The following is a 21,655-nucleotide window of genomic DNA, read 5'->3' as shown; positions in this document are numbered from 1 at the left end:
TAAAATCGTTCTGGTGAAGTCTTAAAATCATTAAACTCAGATTTATTCTGTTTTAAAGCTGATGTTTTCAAAGGTCTAAAATAATTCTCAGAATGATTCCTCTGATCAGGTAGAATTTTGTTTCTTTAACCATTACCTGTTTTTGAGACTTCAGTGGATAATTTAAAAACTTAAAATTCTCAGATTCATTTATACATTAAAAGCACAAAAGTTGAATTTAACCAGCTTTATCTTAAGCATGTCCTCAGGCTTAATTTTATCTGCATTCAATACCTTGCCTTTTTTCACAATAAGTTTGATAAGAGTTACAAGATTACAAACCATATTTATGTGGCTTATACATATTTATAGGAATAAGGATATCTAGAGTCTAAACATCAGAATCAGTCTTACTTTGGGGTTTAATTTTAGCTGTAACCACCTTTCAGATGAGGGATTATAGTGCCTATATTCAAGGCAGATCTAGATGACCACAGCATTACCTTTATTTTCTGTAATTATTGGGTTAATCTAAAAGTAGGACTTACTCTGTTGATTAGGCAAGGCCTCTTTTATCTTTTAGCATTTGGGAAAGATTATGATGGCCAGCTTTGTTTTTGCAGTATGTACTTTGTTTGTAGTAAGGGATACCATGAAAAAAAATGAGAAAACCATCTAATTTATAATTTATTTTAATACCAAATGTTACAACTTAATATTTTGATTTTGTCTTTATTATATTTCCATATTTGTGGCGTATCCCATTATATCATGAGGCTGTTAGTCCCTGAAATTAAGGTGCTAGGAGTTTGTGAATGGGCTTAAATCTCTAAGTGAAGGAATGAGCTGCCTTTTTTCCCCCCCACTTAAAAGTATGGTACTATTAATGAATACTCAGTGTTTCAGTAATAGTTGATGCCTCTATTTCCACATATAGTTGTATTAACTAATGTTTAATAAAAGGAAAAAAGGTAAATACTAATAAAACGTCAAAAGTTGATATTTGGGGGAAAAAAAGTAATGGATATCTAGGTTCTTTTCCTCCCAAGAGGATCTTTTCACATGATTTAAAAATAGCAGGATGTGTTACACTCTTTAGTTATTGCCACACATTTTTCTTTCGTAGTGTATTTGAATTGTAGATGGCAAAATAAGAGTGTGATTTAAGCGATTAACCTGTTTAGATTGTATATCAGGTTAGATCTGAAATACTGTTTAAAAGAGCAGAAATTTTGCATGTTTAATTTTTACAGTACTGACTCAAAGTTGTTTTTTCCCCCCACATTTAGGTTTTATAGGATCACATTAACCAAAGCACCATGGAGTTTTATGAGTCAACATATTTTATTGTCCTTATTCCTTCAGTAGTTATTACAGTAATTTTCCTCTTCTTCTGGCTTTTCATGAAAGAAACATTATATGATGAAGTTCTTGCAAAGCAGAAAAGAGAACAAAAGCTTATTCCTACCAAAACTGATAAAAAGAAGGCGGAAAAGAAAAAGAATAAAAAGAAAGAAATTCAGAATGGGAACCTCCACGAATCTGATTCTGAGAGTGTACCCCGGGACTTTAAATTATCTGATGCCTTGGCTGTAGAAGATGAGCAAGTTGTACCTGTTCCACTGAATGTAGTTGAAACTTCAAGTAGTGTCAGAGAAAGAAAGAAAAAAGAAAAGAAACACAAGCCTGTAGTAGAAGAACAGGTCACCAAAGAAAGTGACGTGTCAAAGATTCCAGGCAAAAAAGTAGAACCTGTCCCAGTTACTAAACAGCCCACTCCCCCCTCTGAAGCAACTGCCTCAAAGAAGAAACCAGGACAGAAGAAGTCTAAAAATGGAAGCGGTATTATAATATATTCAACTATATTATATATAATTGTATTTGTTTTAATAACTTTAGAGCCTGAAATTTAGTTTGTTAGGTGTGTACACTATATTAGATACTGAGTTAGAAACCAAGAACATTGTCCTTTTACTGTGTGTTTGCTTTCATTAACATTAATTGCTGATAAAATAATTGATCATAAAACAGCATAAAACCACTAAAGACCTGTAAATATCAGCAGTTAGAAACTTACATTTATTTCAACCAGTACTTTCTAATCAGTGTGATAGGAATTAAAGATGAAAAGATTAATTAGATACCACTTTTTGCCTTTGATTTTGCAAAGGTTTATGGTACAGCTTTTTTTAAACCAGGCATTACACTAGGTACTAGGACTCCAGAGATGAAAATAGTGCATTTTTAAGCTGTAGACATGAACATAAGTAATTATTATAAAATGTCTATTTAATTTTTTTTAATTAAGTAGGCTCATGCCGATCATGAGTCTTAAACTCATGACCCTGAGATTAAGAGTCATAATTGAGTCACCAGGTGCCCCTCTTACAAACTGTTTAGAATAATGATCTTGGTTATGTCTAAACCAATGTCGTAGTTCTAAGGTGGATCACTTAGAGGCTGTAATGCCTGAAATTTATCTTAGAGGTTACATAAGTACTAGCTAGTTTGGATGGTAGGGGTGGGGTGGGATAGGTTATTCCAGGTAGAGGGGTTAACAGATGTAATTAAGGGACACCTGGGTGGCTCAGTCAGTTGAGGGTCCGACTCTTGATCTCAGCTCAGGTCTTGATCTTAGGGTTGTGAGTTTGAGCCCCATCTTGGGCTCCACATTGTCTGTGGAGCCTACTTAAAAAACAAGACAAAACAAACATGTAATGGAAAGCACATAAGAAATGGTGTCATGATGTGTGAAACTGCAAATAGTTTATATGAAAGGATTTGTGTTCACTATTAAGTTGTTTGTGTCTTAATGGAGTGTTAAATTAGTTATATTGAATTTTAAATATTTGTTTGCCAACTATGATCAAGGCATGGTACTTAGAGAAATAAGAGTAAGCACCTCTATTTTAGCAGGGGGAAAGGACTTGTAATAAAAATGTGACTTGCATAAGAGATGTACAAAGTATAGAAGAAATGCAAGAATCTAAATGACTACTGATGGGGACCAGCGAGGAGGAGCTTTACTAGGAGGCAGTGCTTGAGATCTTCCAGAATGAAACACTTCACCCAAGCAACTAGTGGATCTCATTCCATACTGGCAGAATATCATGTAGAAAGGCATAAAGAAGAATACGGAGTATTGTTGAACCATGAAATGTGAGGTTGGGAGTGGAAGGACACAAAGATGAAAAGATATGCAGGGGATAGACCATGATGGTTTTCGTATATAATGTTAAGGAGATGGGATGCTGTAGGTTGGCTGTTGTTGAAGATTTTCAAGCTGGTTACTTTACACGGTCACATTTATATTTTAGAACTGTATCTTTGGCAGAGCTTGAGGAGGACATGTTTTATGGGGCAATGTTTGATGTAGATAGACTAGTTAAGTAGACTAGTGAAGAGGTTATTTTCTGAAGTTAAATTGGAGGATTGAACTATTGTGATGAGAAGAAATAGGAAGTAGATGAAAAGGGTGCCTGGCTGGCTCAGTTAGTAGTGCATTCAACTCCTCAGTCCAAGCCCCACCTTGGTCATGGAACCTACACTGGGGCCGGGGGGTGGGGGGGAGAAGAAAAGAAAGTGGATTAGAGAGGTCTACAAAGTTTAAAAAAAAAAAAAAAGATGACATGACTAATTGTATTAGATAAGGTATGATGGATTAGGAGAAGGCAGGATCAAAGCTAATTACCCAGTTCTAAGTTTCTCAGGGTTCGCATACTAAAATCATTGAGCTAAATCTGGCCTTGCTTTCTGTTTTTTTTTTATGGTCCATGAGCCATAGAATAGTTTTTACATTTTAAATGATTTGAAAAAAATTCAAAGAAGAATAATACTTTGCTAAATGTGGAAATTATATGAAATTCAAACCTCTTTATCCATAAATAAAGTTTTTTTTTAATGCAGCCACACTCATTCATTAACATATCTATGGCTAGCTTTCCTACTACAACAATAGATGAATAGTTTTGATAGAGTCTGTGTGGTCTGTAGAACCTAACCTATGTAGTGTTTGGCCCTTTACAGAAAAAGTTTGCCAACCCCTGATTCGTAGCACTAAGACTGGGAAGGAATACTGGAGGGAGAGGGGATGTATCTGGAGAGGAGAATGCCTTCAGGTTGTTTCAGGTTCCTATGAGGGGCCGCTTACCTAGGGAGCAATTTAGGATGCAATAGGACATGTAAGTGCAGAGGCATAAAGCTAGAATATAAATTCAGAAGGCTTAAGCATGACAGTAGTCGTTGAAATTATGGCCGTAGATAAGGGCATCCAAGGAAATTATTTAAATTAAAGACTCTACCCTGAAGAATACTCCCATGAGGTCTTCTGTAGGAACAGCTCACATAGGGTCTGAAAAGGAATATTTCAAGTGTAAGAATATTTCAAGTGTAAGAATTATAGGAGCTGATAGAGAATTTTAAATTTATTTTATTGTGGTAAAATAAATAATAACATACAGTTTACCATTTTAACCATTTTTAAGTGTATAGTTCTGTGGCATTAAGTACATTTACATTCTTATGCAACCATCGCTACCAGCTATCTCAAGAACTTTTTCATCTTTCCCAACAGAAGCTCTGTACCCATTAGCCAGTAATTCCCCTTTCCCCTCTCCCCCAGACCCTGGCAGCAGCCATTCTGCTTTCTGTTTCTGTGAATTTGACTATACTAGGTACTTCATATCTATGAAATCATATGTTATTTGTCCTTTTGTGACGGTCTTATTTCTCTTATGGAAAGGGGAGAATTTTAGGAGGTAGAAAGTAGTAGTGTAGAATGCAAAATAGAAATCAAAGAAGAATTAAAGGATATTGGTAGAGTATAGCATTTGGGACACTAGGTGGCTGTGTAAACTCTTTCATGGATATAATGAAGGAGATAAAAATCAGGTCTCAGTCGAGAAATGATTGGTAGAAAAGGAAGTACAGATCATTCTTTTGTCAATATTAGAAGGAAATGGGTGTGGGAAGCTAGGAATTACAGTGGTGGGAAGGGTTTTATTTTTTTAAGATGGTAGAGATTTGAGCATGCACATAGGCTGAGTAGATTAAGAGTGGCTCGGAAGTGGGAGGTAAAAGAAGGAGCAAGTACTTAGAAATCTTGATAAAGTTAAAAACAGGTGTAACCGTAAGAAAGCTAGAATGATGTTTACAGTAGAGAGTTTCAAAATTTGAAGGTAAAGCATTTAGGGAATTATTCATTAGTAATTGAATTTTCTGTGTTTGCTAATTATTCATTAGTAATTGAATCTTCTGCATTGTTGGCTGTGATGACTTTTCATTTATTTTCAATAAAGATGATCAGGATAAAAAGGTGGAAACTCTTCTGGCACCTTCAAAAAAGCAAGAATCATTACCCCTCCATCAAGAGACTAAACAAGAAAGTGGATCAGGAAAGAAGAAAGTTTCTTCAAAGAAGCAAAAGGCAGAAAATGGTGAAATGTGTAGATATATATTTTATAAATACTAATCCTAGAGAAGTACACTAGGATAAGGACCCTAGAGACCTTGCGTGCTCTTTAATTCCCAGCTTAACGTGTACTATAACAACTGTTAATGCTAATACAAGTCCAGGGATCTCTTGAGCTTTGGGGTTTTGTAGTGCTTTGACAGATGGCCAGGGTCTAAGCTTGTGATGAGGAAGTTAATCTGAAATTTAAAAAGGACAAAGCATTTACTAAATATTCTCATTCTTAATAGAGTCTTGGAAATAATGTAAATAGCATATAAATCATAGAAGAACAGTATTCCTGAAACATTTGTACTTTTAAATATCACTTAAAGATTTTGCTGGGGGACATTGACTAGATCTGTCATTATCCTATAGTCCCAATTTCCTAAACATAGCTTGCATGTATATATAGGAAGCATCCAAGTAAGAGTGATGGAGCAATTTTTATGGGTTCAGAATTGTCTAGAGAAGGCAGTTAAGAAATGAATGTAGATTAAATGGTGATATTCAAATAATACTGGGCTGTGATATCAACTATTGCTAGAAGATAGTATAATTGGGAAGGGAAAAGATGAAATTCTATTATTTGTATTAAAATTATAATGTATCAAGCAACCAGATAGAAAATATACTACCCTCAATAGAAAAATACTACCCTCAAATATTTGATGATATTAAATATTTATTAAAATTTTAAATAAAAAACTATGTACCCCAAGTTTTTTTTTTTTTAAAGAAGTAGAGAGAGATTTCCATATGTGTGTGGAAGTTTATATCTCTGGTCACCAGACATCAGACTTTAATTTTGAAACTCTTAAAGTTCTTCCCATTAAAATTGGGAACAAAGTGTAAGGAGGGTTCCTACCTCCACTTTTAATGTTGTTTTGCAAATTTTAACCAGTTTAGTAAGATGTGCCATGGAAATTATAGGCATAACTTTTAGAGATGAGATGATATCTGCAAGGAACAGTGACAGATTCTTGTACCTAGAAAGTGACTCAATTAAAAACTAGCAATTGCAGTAAGAGTTTAGTAAAGTACCAATATAAATACAGATTAATGGTTTTCCTTGGTCACTCATTAAATGTGGATGGATTTTTGGTTAAAACAGGAAGAAAATGAGAACTAACTAAAATGTAAAGGATGTAGAAGAAGAAATCCTAAGATACAATTAAAAAGATATGCTAAATCACTTTTAGATAACTTAAATGATTTACTATAAAATAATATTGAACGGGTACTGCTTTAATTAGACTGTTTTGACTTGTTAAATGATAAAAGAGGAATTTAAAGCCAAGTTGGTGTTAGATATTTGAAAATAACTGCATTTATCATTAAACTTAAATGTGTGTGCTTGTCATTAATTACTGTTACATAAAACCGTGAATAATTGTAATTTTGTTGAATTCAAATTGCAGTCTTGGTAGATGAACCCCTTATTCATGCAACTACTTATATTCCTTTGATGGATAATGCTGATTCAAATCCTGTGCTTGATAAGAGAGAGGTTATTGATCTAATTAAACCTGACCAAGTAGAAGGAATCCAGAAAACGGGGGCTAAAAAATTGAAGACTGAAACTGACAAAGGTAACACATGGCATGCAACAGTTTGTTGTGTTGAAGAAACACATTTTGAGTTCTGGTGGAGTCGAGGAAATTTTCTCATAGAAATAATGAATTGTAAAAGAATAATAGAATCTTTGTACTAAAAGGCTTATTGGTGGTTTCTAGTCCAGTCTGCTAAGTTTTGTAGAGCTGGACTCTTGAATTTGACTTCCCTAAGATCTCACAGTTGTTTTGCTTTGGCTGTTGTCTCTTGTGAGGTTTCTATGTTAATTCACAACCATCTTTTACTACTACTTTCTTAATAGACTTTTTTTTTTTTTTTTTTTTTAAGAGCAGTGTGATAGCTTCACAGCATAATTGAGTGAAAAGTACAGAGAATTCCCATATACGTGTTGTCCTCACACATGCACACATCTGATTTTTTAAACTTACCATGTTACTGAACTGTTAAAACTCTGGGCTTCTTTGGGTCTAATGTGTTGCAGTTGCTTTTTAAAAAGAGGAAGTTTGTACTTGATATTAAGAGCTCCCTGGGGAAATTGGGTGAATCAGGGGATGCTTGATGCATGGATTTTTTTTAAATGTCAAGATTGTTTGTATTTCTATAATATTTATAAAATTAGATTTTCTTTTTGTAATTATCTTTGTGCTTATTTTCTCCTGTAAAATTTGATTCATACGTCATGAGTATTAAATGAGAATGTTTATGAACATATCTGGTATAGATATTAGCATACTAGACATTTGAATGTTTTTAAAGTGAGGGCTATTGGCACTTTAAAGTATTCCACAATTTGACCAAATTTTTAGTTAATGTAATTATTCCATAGTATATTAAAGATGATGAACACTTTTTTTCTCTCTTGACTGGAAAACATTTTTTGTTGTTTGACCTGAAATGTAAATCTGTTTTCTCTTGGTTATTGACTTTCTGGGTCAAGAAATTTTGATGCTTACCTTTGCTGAAGTTATTACTTGTGTTTCTTAAATGCCAACTCTATTTTTTTAAAGAAAATGCTGAAGTGAAATTTAAAGATTTTCTTCTGTCCTTGAAGACTATGATGTTTTCTGAAGATGAGGCCCTTTGTGTTGTAGACCTGCTAAAGGAGAAGTCCGGTGTGATACAGGATGCTTTAAAGAGGGTAAGCATATTTTTAATCATGGGCATATTTGGGAACAGAGACGAGAAGTTCATCGAACAAGGATTTCCCGACTCTCCGTTGGTTAGGTGTCCAGCTCTTGGTTTCGGCTCAGGTCATGATCATGGGGTTGTGAGATTGAGCCCCATGTCAGGCTCTGTGCTGGATGTAGAGCCTGCTTGAGAGTCTCTCTCCCCCTACCCCTCCTTCTCTGCTTGCACTCTCCAACAAAAACAAACAAAAAAAAGTTCGCCAAATAAGATTTTTGCTTAGAGGAATAAATTCACATTCCTATAGTTCATACTCCAAAGCACAGTCACATTTAATTCCAGAATGGCTTCAGAAATTATTTCTTATATCCATACTAATCATTATACTTATTTTGTCAGGTGTTGAGTCATCTGATATTTTGACAAAAATGAAGTGCTTATAATGAGTAAGATGATTTGATGATTTATAGGACTTTAAAGTCATTTGGCACATAACCTTGCTTTGCTCTGCTTGGAAGTATTGAAGGCAAGGTCAGGTGATTTCTGGGTAGACTATATGGAATGTTTCCGTGACTCAGTATAGCATACTTCAAAGAACCTGGGAGTGTGTGTGTGTGTATATGTATGTATATGTATATGTATATGATATCATACTTCTAAAATAAGTGATTTGGATGGTAGAATTTCTGCTATGACTGACTAAAATTTGTTAAAAGAAACCAAAAACACCACAAGAACAACAACAAAAAACAAAGAAAACAACCCCTCCCAACAAAAGACAATCCATCGAGTTAATATTTAATTTCTCATGAGTCATGCTCACTGTATTTTCATGTATACTGTGTCATACTGAGAAAGGTGACAAGTTTTCAAGTGTTACTTGTGTGAGATAAGATGACATGGTGTCTGATATTCAATATTAGATGTTGGACTTAACTCTTCTTATTCTAAACACCCACATACTAACACACACACAGCTAACCACTTACCTGCTTTAAAACCATGAGTGGCTTCCATTTTTTCTTCAGTCCAAGCCATCCCCCTCACCTGATTACTTTTTGTAGTCTCCTAGTTGATGTGTCTGTATCATTTCCTCATAGAAGGCTAATGTGAATTTCCCTGTCTAAATTGTTCTCTCTACTATTCTTTCTCCTAACTATATGGACTTTTTTGTCATAGCATTTATCATAGCATATTAAGTCTATACTTCTGAGGATCTGTTGACAATGTATTTTACAACTCTGGCCTTTTATAATGCTTTTTGAAGGGTCTCCACATGGTGCCAGCAATGGCCTAGAGTAAACAAGGAATTCCAGGGTTAATCAGGGTATGTGTGGTGACTGTGTGTGACTTTGGATACAAAATCAGACTATTCGGTTCCAAGAAACTTTCTTGAAATTCTTATTTGAAGAATTTGCCCTTTCATTTATTTTGATTGGGTAAGTGTATTTCTTAAAAGGGTTCTTAGTTATTTGTGGGGATAAGGGAAAGGCCTCTAGCTGAAGTTACTATGCCTAATGTTTGAAATTACTACTTTTTAAAATTGAAAATAATTGCTTTAATTGTTCTTTTCTGAGGATGTTGGTGGTGGCTTATGGGGGCAAGAATAATTATTTTATTGTCTGAGATTGCTTTGAACTTTAGAGACTGGGTGGTAAATGAGCCTCCCCTTGATAGCTGTTTTAGGTAGGCCAAAGAGGAAGTTGGGTACTCTTAATGATAGCGTTTTAAAATAGAGTACTTTGCAACTTCATATTTTTCCCCATCTTTGGAACTATTTGGTTTTTTGTAAAATGTTCTGGAACCACTGGAGCGGTTCTGTTCTCACCTGTAGAGATTCAGTATCTTTGTCCTCTGTGACTGCAAAAGTAAGTTTAGTTTCTCCCTTTCCTGTCATAGCAACTGCCTTGATCAGACCTTTTAAGAGATGGCAGGGTTCTAGGTATAAATAAATCCCCACACCTAGTAAAGATTGCTCCAGGTAAAGGGTGAAGGTAAGTGCAGGAGCACCAACATAGGATGGAGATATAGGAGTTAGAGGACTTGGTGACCAGTTGGATATGGTAACTAAAGAAAGGTCTAGAATGAATGCTTATTATTCCTTGAGTAACTGGATAGATTGTGGTGATAGTGGTATTTGTGAACGCTTTGCTGAGCAGGAGAGTGTAGAGGATTGTGAAAAATTTTAGGAAGTTGTTTTAGGCATCCTTTGGATCATTTAAGTGGGTATATTCATTTCACAGTTGAATATATATTTTCTGGAGTTGAAAAAAGATTACTTAGGAAAGTAATCTATCTCCAATGCACATGGTAAATGTGTGATGTGGGGAGTGCTAAGAAGGTTTAAGAATGAGCCCTGAGAAACACCAACATGTAAAGATTAGGTAAAGCCACCACAAAGGATATGAAGAGGAACAGCAACACAGGAAACAGTGCAATCACAGATGCTTAAGGCGGATAGAGAGTTCACAGGTGAGGGGGAAAAGTCAGCAGTGACATGCTTTAGAGAGATCAAGGAGGATTAGGATGGAAAAATTGGATGTGATATCCTCAGTGAAAGTAGTTTCATTGGAGTATTAGACTGTAAATAACTATTGAATAAATAGGAAAGGTGATAATGTGTCCAGTTTGAATAACCTTAGATGGGAAGAGGAGAATAAGCGCTAAAGGGGTTGTAGAGTTGAAGAGATTTTATGTTGTGTGCATGTGTGCTCGCATGTGTCTTTATCTTTAAAGTACAAGACACTTGTGTTTTATATTAGACCTAGGTTAATATATTGGGTTCTAGAGTCACATTTCCTGGTCAAATCTGAGTTCTGCCACATTGAGATTTATTTGCCTTTAGGTAAGTGACTTAACCTGAGTGCCTCAGTTTCCTTATTTCCCAAATGGGAATGATAATCAGGTTTTGAAATTAAATGAAATAATATATAGTAGGTGCTTAGAGTTCCTAGCATACAGTAAATGCTCAAAAATGTTAACTGTTAATGTAATTATTAGTAAGAAAATATTTGATTTGATTTTAGTTGATTATTAATTTCTTAGTGTTGCCTTTAGATATACTTGCCTTAATTATGTGATTTTCAACTTTAAATTTTAATTCTTTTGACTCTATGCTATATAACAGGAAGAAGCCTGCCTACTTAAATTTTTTCCTATACTTTCTCCTTTTTGCCTCTAAACTTTTGTTAATTATAGCATTTGTTTGTCAGATACTTAGAATACTTAATGTTTGTTTTGTGACTGTAATTTTCATGTTTGTTTTAGTCATAGTTTTACAGATTAATGGTGGGTTTAAAGCTTGATAACTGTTTTTGGACATAGATTCTGTATTCGTTTCTTGGTTGGCTGGTTATTTTTCTTGAAATTTCTTCAAAAAGGGCTCATAGGAACTCTATTTTCCAAATTCTGGCAGATTAAAATGCCTTTTCTGGTCATTATATTTGAATGATAATTTGGTGGGGTATAATATATCTGGGTTTCACTTTCTTGAGAATTTTTCACTCTTGCTTTACTATTCTCTACTCATATAGTTGGATAGAGGTCTGAAACCATGCTGAATTTTGCACTCTTTTCATGTATTTTTGTTAGACTACACACTCAGAATAAAAACATCCTTTGGGCAATCTTCCCAAGTATTTATTGGACTTTACCAGTGTCCACCTACTATACAAACATCAAGGGATTCAGCTTCTTTTAAGTTCAGCAGTAAATTTAATACTGTTTTGGCCTTGACACCTGTATTCTCTTTCAATATTTCTTTGGGTAAAGCATGTCTTTTCAGTCATGAGATTTGTCCCTTTAGCATAATTGAAATAATGGGTATTGATTAAGTATATGCCAAATCTTTACCTGTTGTCTTTATCTTTCATATTTTAATCCTTTAAAAAAAAAAAAAAAGCTTTTGGTTTCTTTTTCTTTCTTATTTACTTTTCTCCATCCTGGATGCTGTGTCTTACCGTAGTTTAGCAGCGTGTCTTTTTCTGTTCTCTGCTTCTAGTTGGATTTTACTTCTCAGGTGGTGTAATCTTTACTTCCGGTTTGGGTTTTGCCAGCTCATATTTCATCTCATTCTCTGGTCATTCTTTGAGCTTATCTATTCTCATGAGCTTTGTTCTTTGCTGTTGTTTTTCCAAAAGTGACTGCTATAAGATTTTTAAAAATCATGGCAATATATTTGACACAATTTTGTCTGCTCTTTTACAATCCTTTTTTGGTGATTTTTCTTCATTTGTCGCTTATTTTTGTTATTTTCCTTCCATTTTTCATGTATCTTTCATAGACTCTATTTTCTTTTAAAGATTTTATTTTGAAGATTTTATTTATTTATTTGAAGAGAGCACAGAGGGAGAAGGAAAAGCAGGCTCCCTGTCAAGCAGGAAGCCCAGTGTGGGGGCTGGATCCCTGGACCCTGGGATCATGACCTGAGCTAAAGTCAGATGCTTACCAGACTGAGCCACCCAGGCGCCATGACCCTGTTTTCTTTTTAAATCAGTACTCTTAGTGAGGGTGTTGGATCAGCTCTGTGCCTGGCGATTGATAATGAAAGGACCAAGGGTAGCTGCTGTTTTCCTCAGGCTGTGTGTGAAAATAAGTTCTTTTAGCCTTTCTATCTTCCCAGATAAAAGAGTTCACTACTATGGGGCACATGGGTGGCTCAGTTGGTTAAGTATCTGCCTTCAGCTGAGGTCATGAGCCCAGGGTCCTGGGATCGATTTCTATATTGGGCTCTCTGCTTAGTGGGGACTCTGCTTCTCCCTCTGTCTGTCCCTTCCAGTGCTTGTGTGCTCTCTTTCTCTCTGTCAAATAAATCATAAGAAAAAAGAAAGACTTCACTGTGGAGTCTCACTATAGAGAATTTCTCTTGACTCTTTCTCACTAGCTGCTCTCTTTGTAAAGTTTTCTGTCTGATTTCTTCTTTCTTGCTTCTTGAGCTCTCCTTCCAAGAAGATTCTTACCTTCTGTCTTTGTTCCTGATGTCAAGTGGAAGATTGTTTGTTTTTCCTTTCAGGATATGCTGGTTAATTTCAGAGAACTAGGCACCGGGGCACTTCTATAGTCTTGTGTATTTTGACAGGGTTGTCAAGCACTTGTATTTGATCTGCACTAATTTGGGCAGTCTTTTCTGATGTACGTTTTGATATTACAGATGATTGTTTCATTTTGGTTGTTCTCATTTTGGTTTCATATTCCTCTTTTGATCTTTTAGGAAGAGAAGGAGGAGATTGCTATCTTGACTCTGGGTTTAAAACTGGAGACTTAGAATTCTTTGTAAAAAATTTATTTCTTGGTTGATATGTATCCTATTGTATGCATCAGAATATAGAATGATACAGTGACTTTCATGAATGTTATTTCATTGAGTAGTACTTGAACATGATTCTGCTTTATATGTAATTGTGAACTCTTCATTGGCCTAAGAACACTTTATTAGATACTTCATTTTCATAATTTTCAGTAGCTCATGTTCACTCTTACTAATTCTGTATTGATTTCCTAATTGTAGTCAAGTAAAGGAGAATTGACTGCACTTGTACATCAGCTTCAAGAAAAAGACAAGTTACTTGCTGCTGTGAAGGAAGACGCGGCTGCTAGTAAGGATCGGTGTAAACAGTTGACTCAGGTGAAGACATTCTTGGATTTAACGGTTATGTGTTCTGAATCAAAAGCAGTGAGGGATTTCAGAAATTGTCTGTAATCACAGATTTAATTATTTGTTATAGCAAATTTATACCCAGTAAGAGTCAATTTCTTACAGAATTATGGTGGTGATTTCTCACTTTTTCATATTGTAACCTGCAGTTGAATTACAAATTTAAAATAACAGTACTCCTAAGTATATTAATTTCAAATAACAGAAGCATTTGGGCATTGGGGGCATGTTTCAGTTGGGTCTGACCTATAATTAGTCTCTAAGGAAGCATAGAACTGGTTATTTAAATCCAGTAGGATAAATGTGGAACTCTTAATAGGTGATTTTATTTATAAAGGTTCTTGTGATAAATATTTATAATTTTTAATCAATGAAGTTCTTCAAACCCCAGATATTTTACTCTGAGAGATTAAAAAAAATCCAAAAAACCTTTAAAAATTATGTTAAAGATCATGTGAAATGATAAAAATTTCTAATTAGAAGATAAGTCCTGGGGATGTAATGTACAGCATGGTAACTATAGTTAGTAATACTGTGTTATGTATTTGAAAGTTGCTAAGAAAGCACATCTTAAAGGATCTCATCATGAGAAAAAAAATTTGTAACTATAGTGGTGATGTTAACTAGACTTATTGTGATCATTTTACAATATATATAAATATTGAACCATGTTGTATATCTGAAACTTACATAATGTTCTGTGTTAATTATATCTCCAAAAAAAATTAGGTAGACTGAGAACATAATTGAAATTCTATGGAAAAATATGGTCTTATTCCTCCTGAAGTACTTGTTTCTCCTTTTAGGAGTTAAATACAGTAAATGAGGGTTTTTTTTTTTTTTAAATCTTTCATAAAGCTGCTTGATGACATTATGAGGATGGCCTCATTTGAATATAATACCTTTTATGTGAATTTGAAGTAAATAAAAGTTAATGGAAAAACTTGGTCAGATTAAGATTAATCGAAGTTGTTACTCAATAAATGTTACTAAAATAGCATGTTTCCTTAAGATTACACACTTTAGTACAGTTTTATGTGGCTATAATTTTCAGACTATAACTTAAAAATTAAGAAGTTACCCACTTCGTAGAATTCATTGAGCTATATACTTATGACGTGTGTACTTTCTTCCTAAGTGTATTATATACATCAGTATAACACTTTGCAGATATAAGTAAACTCTTATGGGAGGAAACCATCAGTCTATACAGTCCATAAAAGTTTTAAGTTTTGGGGGTGCCTCAGTGGCTCATTCAGTTAAACGTCCCACTCTTGATTTTGGCTCAGGTCATGTCTCAGAGTTGTGAGATTGAGTTGTGTCCCATCCTGGGCATGGAGCATACTTAAGATTCTCTTTCTCCCTCTCGCTCTGCCCCTACCTCCACCCCCCACCCCTGCATGTGCGCGTATATTCACTTGAAAAAAAAGTGTAAAATTTTTCAGTTTCTTAGAGGAGGAAGTATAAACTGATGATGTCTGCAGGTAACTTTAAAGTTGGTTGGCTCTCTTTTACTTTGGTAATATTTGTTCTAGGAGTTCATAATAGTTGCAATACAAAATGAAATCACCCTTTTAAGATTTGATTTGGGAAGATAATAAAACTTGGAGTTCTGATTTTTTACTTTTCCTTCTTCCAATCTTCCATTCTACTATAAACATCTTTTTATCTTTTCTCTTAGCAAAGAGACTTTTTTCTCTGCTAGGTTATTTTTTTTAAGGTCTTTATCTAAACCCTAATTATTTTGCCTTAAAACTATTCTTTCTTATAATCAAGTTAGAATGTAGGAATTATTCTAGATTCAGCTCTTTAACTCTTAGACCAGAAAGTAGATTTGGAATAAGAGTAGATGGAACAACAAAGTGTTTATGAAAGTAACTGATGTAAAGCTAGATGCAGGTAAGATGCAGAGACAATTTCTTTTTTAAACCTTTGACCTCAAGCATGTACTTATTTCAAAATTCATGATTGTCTTACTGACATCAGTTTTGCTGATGCTAAAAATGTTTTTTAAAATTAAAATCTTATGGTATTATTTTTAAATAAGTTTTCATAATATTTTTTCTGGTTTATTCTTCTAGGAAATGATGTCAGAGAAAGAAAGAAGCAATGTGGTTATAGCAAGGATGAAAGATCGGATTGGAACATTAGAAAAGGAACATAATGTATTTCAAAACAAAATGCATGTTAGTTATCAAGAGACTCAGCAGATGCAGATGAAGGTATCTTTTTATTTTTTGAAAACAAAATGAAATTTTGCATTCATTAATTAGCAAACTTTAGGTGCCTAATATGTGCAAGGGTATGTGCTGGGCAGTGGTACAGTGACTAGTTAAACTGGCTCCCTGTCTGTAGGTAAGCACCTTTTTGAGGTAGGTGTGAGGCAGAGGCTCGAAACTGACAAGTAAATACTCCATTACAATGTAGTAGTCCTGCCTTATCCCTTTTCACTTTCTGTGGTTTCAGTTACCATGGTCAACTGTGGTCTGGAAGCAGATGATTCTTCTGACATACTGTCAGAAGGTCAGTAGTAGTCTAACACTGTGTCACGGTGCCTACGTCACTACCTTCGTCTCCTCATGTAGGCATTTACTATCTCACATCATCACAAGAAGGGTGAATGTGGTGTAATATATTGGAGAGAGAGAGATCACCTTCATGTAACTTTTATTACAGTGTATTGTTGCACTTCTGTTTTTAGTTACTAATCTCTTAACTGTGCCTAATTTATAAATTAAAGTTCGTGATATGTATGTATGTATAGGGAAAAGACATAGTATACCCATGGTTTAGTACTCTGCAGCTTCAGGCATCTACGTGGGGATCTTGGAAGGTACTACCTGTGGATGGGGGGGATTACTGTAGAAGTAAGCAGTGGATGCTTTGGAGCTATTGGGATGGGGAGTAGGGGAGAGGAGGATTATAGGGAAGACTTATTAGAAATGATATGCAGACTATGTTGAATGTTTTAAAACAATTAGGCATTATCAGGTAAAAGAGTGAAGAAATGGGCAGTGAGTTACTGGTGTGATTCCTTAGTCCCATCCCTAGAGGTGATTGTTCAGTAAGTCTTATTTTGGGGCCCAGGATGGAACTTTTTAAAGTTTTTTATTAACATGTAATGTATTATTAGCCCCAGGTGTACAGGTCTGTGAATCGCCAGTTTTACAGACTTCACAGCACTCACCTTAGCACATACCTTCCCAGTGTTCATAACCCAACCACCCACCCCCACCCCCTGGCAACCCTCAGTTTATTTTGTGAGATTAAGAGTCTCTTAGGGTTTGTTTCCCTCCCAATCCCATCTTGTTTCATTTTTTCCTTCCCTACCCCCCACAACCCCTAGCCCTGCCTCTCAAATTCCTCATATCAGGGAGATCATATGATAATTGTCTTTCTCTGATTGACTTATTTCGCTCAGAATAATACCCTCTAGTTCCATCCACGTCATTGCAAATGGCAAGATTTCATTTCTTGTGATGGCTGCATAGTATTCCATTGTATGTATATATGTATGTATGTGTGTATATATATATATATATCACATCTTTTTTTTTTTAAATTTATTTATTTGACAGGACAGAGAGAGAAGGAATAGAAGCAGATGGAGTGGGAGAGGGAGAAGCAGTCTTAATGCTGAGCAGGGAGCCCGATATGGGGCTCGATCCCAGGATGCTGGGATCATGACCCGAGCGGAAGGCAGACGCTTAACGACTGAGCCACCCAGGCGCCCCTATACCACATCTTCTTTATGCATTTATCTGTTGATGGACATCTAGGTTCTTTAGGATGGTGCTTTTTAATGAGTGCATCCCAAGTGTTTTTGATAGAGGTTGCCAGGTGATAACAGTTCATAAGAAATGCAGTAGAAGTTGTGTTTGGAAATCAGGGGTAGAGTGAGGAAGAGATCTAGAGATGTAAATAGAGGCCCTGTCTTAAAGGGCCTTATATACCTGAAGACTGGGGAGCCACTAAAAGAGTTTATGGAACTCAGCAGTGTGATTATACTAGTATTTTTAGTTATTACTCTGGTAGCAGTATGGAGAGTGGAATGAGATAATTGCAAGGCTTTTGCAGGAATCCAGGTCTGAGAACAAGGGCCTAAAATCAGATGTTGACAATGAGGGGTTGAGTTTGAGTGATGCAGAAGAGTTAGTAGATGGGGCTTAGTGATGGAGTGGAGGAGAGAGCAAGAGAGAGAGAGCTGATAACGAAGGGTGATGACTCCTAAGGTTTTGGCCAAGTGACTTGTCTCTTGTCTTACTTCCACCTCTCTTCTTTCAGCATTTCAGAAGGTTCAGTTCTTACTGTCTTTTCTATGTGTTACTCGTTTTCATGATTCCAATTAAGTCTGGTTGGTTGGTTGGTTCTCTCTTTCTCTAAGATTGAAATACCATTTTTATCATTGATGAAGAGACTGTTGAAGAATATGGTTTGTGTTGGCTTATCTATTGGGTGTGTAATATTTAGCCTATATGATCTTTGTGGGCCAGTGATTTTTTGAATTTTTTCCATTGCTAGCTGATGGTTCAGTTTGGAAGCTCTCGTCATCACCTCAATTTTAACATATGTCTAAGATCAGACTCTTGCTTTTGATCAAATTCTCATTTTCCAACATCCGAGGCATTATTATCCTCAGGCTTGAATCGTTTTGGTTTCTCTCTCTTGCCCGGTTTACAATTTTTTCTGAAATCTTTAAGATACTTTATTTCAAGGTACTCTTGCATTCAGTTCTTAGATACTTCCTTAGTTTATTATTTCATACTGGAATAATTATAGTGGCTTTTTAATCTCTCATTTCCATTCTAACATGTAAATACTGTCAGATATTTATTTCTTAGATATTATTTTGATCACATTGCTAGTCTGCTAAAAAATCTTATTCTTCACAGCTATCAAAGTCCCAGTGTTTTCCACAGAAAAACACTAAAAAAGAAGTGAATGAATCTGTTGTCAGGTTCTTATAGTATCCACTGCTTTTTGCTTTCACTTGACCTGATCCTCTGTCTTTTCAACCCCGAGTGGTGTGAGATATCCTTTCCCATTAATAAATGGGTTATTAAAGAATTGATTTTCCTAGTTTCAAATGATTTTTTTCTTTTTCTTTCTTCTTTTCTTTTTCTTCTTCTTAATTGCTACTTACTATTAAGTCAGGTATTTGTAGTACTCTTATTGAGGGTGGAAGGTGATTTATTTTTTCTTTTTGTTTTTTAGAAGCCAGGATATAGGTTCTATGTGATATGTTCTCTGAAAGATAAATACATATACTTTAATTTCTCTCAATTAGGTTTTCTTAAAATTAAGATTATTTCACATTCTAAAATAAGACCTTTGCTTACAGGAATATGAGATTCGTGTTCTTTATCTCTTGGTTCTGTAATTCTGAAATAAGAAATAAAGGCCTGAATTTTTTATTTTTTATTTTTTAATTTCTTTTCAGTGTACCAGAATTCATTGTTTATTCACCACACCCAGCGCTCCATGCAGTATGTGCCCTCTATAATACCCACCACCAGGTTCACCCAACTTCCCACCCCCTGCCCCTTCATAACCCTCAGATTGTTTTTCAGAGTCCATATTCTCTCGTGGTTCATCTCCCCCTCCAATTTTCCTCAACTCCCTTCTTTCCATCTCCCCATGTCCTCCATGTTATCCCTTATGCTCCACAAATAAGTGAAACCATGTGATAATTGGTTCTCTCTGCTTGACTTATTTCACTCAGCGTAATCTCTTCCAGTCCCGTCCATGTTGCTACAAAAGTTGGGTATTCATCCTTTCTGATGGAGGCATAATACTCCATAGTGTATATGGACCACATCTTCCTTATCCATTCATCCGTTGAAGGGCATCTTGGCTCTTTCCACAGTTTAGCGACTGTGGCCATTGCTGCTATGAACATTGGGGTACAGATGGCCCTTCTTTTCACTACATCTGTATCTTTGGGGCTAATACCCAGTAGTGCAATTGTGTGGTCATAGGGAAGTTCTATTTTTAATTTCTTAAGGAATCTCCACACTGTTCTCCAAATTGGCTGCACCAACTTGCATTCCCACCAACAGTGTAAGAGGGTTCCCCTTTCTCCACATCCTCTCCAACACACGTTGTTTCCTGTCTTGCTAATTTTGGCCATTCTAACTGGTGTAAGGTGGTATCTCAATGTGGTTTTGATTTGAATCTCCCTGATGGCTAGTGATGAAGAACATTTTTTCATGTGTCCGATAGCCATTTGTATGTCTTCATTGGGGAAGTGTCTGTTTGTGTCTCCTGCCCATTTTTTGACATGATTATCTGTTTTGTGTGTGTGTGTGGAGTTTGAGAAGTTCTTTATAGATCCTGGATATCAGCCTTTTGTCAGTACTGACATTTGCAAATATCTTCTCCCATTCTGTGGGTTGAAAGGCCAGAATGTTAGAGAATAGATTTTTGCATGATGAATTTGCCATCTATTTGGTTATAGCTCAGTTTGTGATAATATGAATGTGTTAAACATATTTTCAGTTTTTAAACTTTTGATTACTAAAATCTTTTCATTAAAAACTGCAAACATAAAATTGATAAAGGATCAAGATAGGGTTATTCTGTAGGAGTCTGTTGGGTAGGAAAGAAATTCTAAGTCTTTTATTTCTAAAACAACATTTCTATTTGTATTAATCATTTCCAGTATGATATCCCCTAACATCCACTTGCATTCTTGAATGTTGGGGCAGCTTGTATTTACTTTGCATTCACCACAATCAAAATGTAATTCATCCTTGGGGTGCCTGGGTGGCTCAGTTGTTAAGGGGCTGCCTTCGGCTCAGTTCATGATCCTGAGGTCCTGGGATGGAGCCCCGCATCTGGCTCCCTGCTCAGCGGAAACCTGCTTCTCCCTCTCCCAGTCCCCCTGCTTGTGTTCCCTCTCTTGCTGTATCTCTCTCTGTCAAGTAAATAAATAAATAATTATTAAAAAGAAACGTAATTCATCCTTTAAATTTGTTTATATTTATTTGAGAAAGATGGTCCAAACTTCATTCTATTGATGCCTTTTACATTCTCATTATAATGAAGTATGTTTTAAGTTAGCTTTGGCAGTCATTGTTTGTAAATCTTATGTTTGTAAAATACTTTTAGTTCCAGCAAGTTCGTGAGCAGATGGAGGCAGAGATAGCTCACTTGAAACAGGAGAATGGTATACTGAGAGATGCTGTCAGCAACACTACAAACCAGCTAGAAAGCAAGTATGTTTCCAAATGCTTTATTTTTAATTGAATGGCAGAATATTTTCATTGAATGGCAGAATATTTTCTTGAACCATCAAAATTGGGTTTGATAATAATAGATTAGACTTCTGTGTTTTACATTTGTTTCTAAAATGAATTAATTTTCTAAAACAATTTTCTTGTTATGTAAAGATCCTCTTCAGCTAAACTATGTGATAAACACAGTGCTAGCAGTGCAACATTGTCTACAAATATATGAAACTGAATTTCTAAGTTTTAAAACACCTGTCCCCTTTAACAGCAGTTTTTAAGCTTCATTATTCAGAAAGGCATCTGGCATGTTCAGTAAAAAAGCATATTCTTGAGTCTTACCCCTAAAAGATTATGATTCAGTCAGTGGCTCTGAGGTGGAGCCCAGGAATCTGCATATTAAGACCTAGTCCTTGTGATAGTCATGAAATTGGCCCTGATCTATACTTTGAGAAACTGTGCCTTAGAGAAGAGTTAGTAGCATGGTTACAAGAATAATAAGCACTCTGACTGATTTCAGTAGATTTTCAGAACACCCTTTTGAGGGTGACGCTGTTGACTTATGCTCATGAGTATGTGGTCATCCATTTTTCTTGATTATGGTGATTTTAGAATTTGTGTAATTATTACCAGGATGATTCACAA

At 35.4% G+C, this 21,655-nt stretch overlaps 1 protein-coding gene across 6 annotated transcripts in view; it reads left to right on the top strand.

Annotated features, from left to right (window-relative positions):
• The window catches only part of KTN1 (kinectin 1), a 106,968-nt gene that overhangs the window by 30,906 nt on the left and 54,407 nt on the right, over positions 1-21,655 (top strand). For all 6 annotated transcript variants that reach the window (XM_032875327.1, XM_032875323.1, XM_032875328.1 and 3 more), the window contains exons 2-8: positions 1,269-1,821; positions 5,277-5,414; positions 6,850-7,020; positions 8,011-8,141; positions 13,635-13,751; positions 15,863-16,003; positions 20,892-20,998. In XM_032875327.1, coding sequence (XP_032731218.1) covers positions 1,299-1,821; positions 5,277-5,414; positions 6,850-7,020; positions 8,011-8,141; positions 13,635-13,751; positions 15,863-16,003; positions 20,892-20,998 — 1,328 coding nt within the window. In that variant the 5' untranslated portion in view covers positions 1,269-1,298. The remainder of the gene's footprint in view (positions 1-1,268; positions 1,822-5,276; positions 5,415-6,849; positions 7,021-8,010; positions 8,142-13,634; positions 13,752-15,862; positions 16,004-20,891; positions 20,999-21,655) is intronic.

This window comes from Lontra canadensis, unplaced genomic scaffold (genome assembly GCF_010015895.1).
Source record: "Lontra canadensis isolate GAN:19392208 unplaced genomic scaffold, GSC_riverotter_1.0 scaffold55, whole genome shotgun sequence".
Classification (NCBI taxonomy): Eukaryota; Metazoa; Chordata; class Mammalia; order Carnivora; family Mustelidae; genus Lontra; species Lontra canadensis.
This window is presented reverse-complemented; position numbering and strand designations above follow the sequence as displayed.